At 43.4% G+C, this 2,525-nt stretch overlaps 1 gene segment (V, D, J or C); it reads left to right on the forward strand.

Annotated features, from left to right (window-relative positions):
- Window positions 1-656: 656 nt before the first annotated feature.
- LOC124090119 (T cell receptor alpha variable 7-like) lies at window positions 657-1,668 on the forward strand. The segment is given in 2 exon segments: window positions 657-752; window positions 928-1,668. Coding segments are annotated over 2 exon segments (432 nt in total).
- Window positions 1,669-2,525: the final 857 nt, after the last annotated feature.

Consider the following 2,525-nt stretch of genomic DNA (forward strand, 5'->3'; position numbering starts at 1 on the left):
CTACAATTTCTGTTGATCCTCAGCCCCTCCATGTTGAGTCTACTGAAAGCTGCATATTACTTACAAAAGTAGATTTCCTAATATGCATTGTTAATGTTTGGTTCTTTGATATGCTCATGCAGGTTTTGGTGCACGTGTGTGTGTGTGTGTGTGTGTGTGTGTGTGTTGTGTTTGAACTTCTATTCCTCTTTTCATCCTTCCTTGATTTTATCAGTTAAGATCGTTGTTGTTTTTTGAAGAGAACCCCTATCCTACTCTTCTCCCCACTTCTGCCCACCTGCTCTATAATCACTGGTGATAGTTTTGCTCTGACACACTTCAGACCTCAATGCATAGATAAGTGAAAGGAAATAAAATAGTTTTGATGACTGCATTATAAGGGTCTATAAAATTAAAAACTATGTACCATATAGGAGCAGTAATTACCCTGCCACACCTGCTGCAAGAGGTGCACACCCACTGTGGTAACATTTCTTTGGTGATTCTGTCTGTGGCCACCAGGTGACACTAGCTCTCTTTCCCTCTGTTGACTAGGCCTTTTCTTATGACTTTGAAGTAAGTTTATGTGGGAGGAGCTCATCTCTGATTGGCACATCATCAGAAAAGCCTTCTGGTTTATTGGATCCAAAGGACCAAGAAAGAAAGACTTTTGGCTACATAATTTTAGGCAGCATTTTGAGTATCAAGACAAAGTATCAGGATGAAGAAGATGCAGGGATCTGTGCTAGTTATATTTTGGCTTCATCTTGGCTGTGAGTTGGGGGGTTCTTAGAGCTGGGAGCTCCAGGGGACATTTATTGAAACCTAGGGGACAGATGAGGGTGTAATTTGAACTTATTTGGCACTTTTTGGAGGAGATTTAGGCACAAAGTTATGAAAGGTCTGAACTACAGCTACACATTGTGTCTGTTGTTGTCTTTCAAACAGGGGTGAAAGGGGGAAACCAGGTGGAGCAGAGTCCTCCTTCCTTGAGACCCTGGGAAGGAGACCGCACCTCCATGAGCTGCACTTATTCAGTCAGTGTTTTTAACGGTCTGCAGTGGTACAGACAGGACGCAGGCTCAGGTCTCCGACACCTCTTCTCCATGTATTCAGCTGGGGATGTGCAGCAGAAGGGAAGACTCCGAGCCACGTTGCTGAAGGGTGGAAGCAGCTTGAACATCACAGCCGTGCAGCATGGAGACTCAGCCACCTACCTCTGTGCTGTAGTCACACAGTACTGCCTAGGCACCTGCGACCTGCACCCAAATCTACAACTGAGCAGGCGTAGCTTGACAGAACCCTCTGCAGCAGGGCTTGGAGCCTGAGTCCTTGCGTGGAGTTAAAGGCTGGGTTGACCAGGGAGGTCAGGAGACAAGTGCTGCTGCTCATTTGAGCTACATTTTTCATCTGGCCACCCTTCACGTTCTCCTGGGGCCTCTTCTGAGTACATCAATCCAAGTGCTACTTCTCTCCTACAAGATCCATCAGAGCCCCTGGTCATTCTTTGAATATGGAGAGCATGTTCTCTTTTGGGTCTGGTGGAAACAGAAAAATTTAGTATTGTGCTTCCACTTCTAGAAATCTGACAAAAGAACTCTAAATGGAAACATAAATCTGGACAGGTATGTGTACCAGAAGGCAAGCATTGTGGTTACCTTTCAGTATGTAAAATGTTCTATAATTGGAATACACCTCCTTATTAACAGTTTATTAATAAACTTATCAAAGACCTACTAAGTGTTACATGCTCTGCTTCCTGTTCCCAAAGAGCTCAGGCTGGTAGGAATGATAGTCTGGTAGTAATGGTTTGTGGAAAATGCCTTAGGAGCGATTTCTATTCACTCATGCATTGAAGAAACATCTAGCAGCTCCTAAAATGTGCCAGCACTCTTTATAAGCACTGGGACAAATCAATGCTGAACATAACAGATAAACTTTGTAGAGCTCATGTTTCCTGAAGTTCTGTGCTGCACAGAGGGAGATCTGAGTCTGTCTAGGAATGGAGGTCTTTGAGAAAATTCAGCCAAATTCAGTGTTTTCTTCATCACTCATTATTTTCAGAAAGCATGGTTAAATATCGGATCTGGCTGAGTGGTGCTAGACTCTGAGCAAGTGCTTCTGAAGCCTGTTGCCACTTATGACAGTAGCAAAACTGGCTCCCATGTGGCAGAAATTGCTGGCAGGGCGAGGAGGACCTGCCAGGTGGATTTTGGTATCAAATCAACCTGGAAAGTGAAGGGCTACTAGCTGACATAGGAAAACAAAATATAATAACACCTGACCCTTTATCTAACAATAAAATTGTAGAGATCAAATAAAATACCATTAGAATTTATGAATGATATTAAAAGTAAGCACACATTATTTTAAATAAGTATAGTTTTCTGGGAACAAGGACTATAGATTGAAGGTGTTCTTAAAGGGACCCTGCTTTTGTGAAACCATCATTGGAGAAGGGGGCTCAGCACACTGTGACGATGTTGAAGGGATCCCTGCTCCCATAAGAATATTCTGTCTTTCCAGAGGCCTACCTTCCCCAAGCA

This window comes from Marmota monax, unplaced genomic scaffold (assembly GCF_021218885.2).
Source record: "Marmota monax isolate L192 unplaced genomic scaffold, Marmota_monax_Labrador192_F-V1.1 WCK01_AAM20220418_F8-fsc00017, whole genome shotgun sequence".
Lineage (NCBI taxonomy): Eukaryota > Metazoa > Chordata > Mammalia > Rodentia > Sciuridae > Marmota > Marmota monax.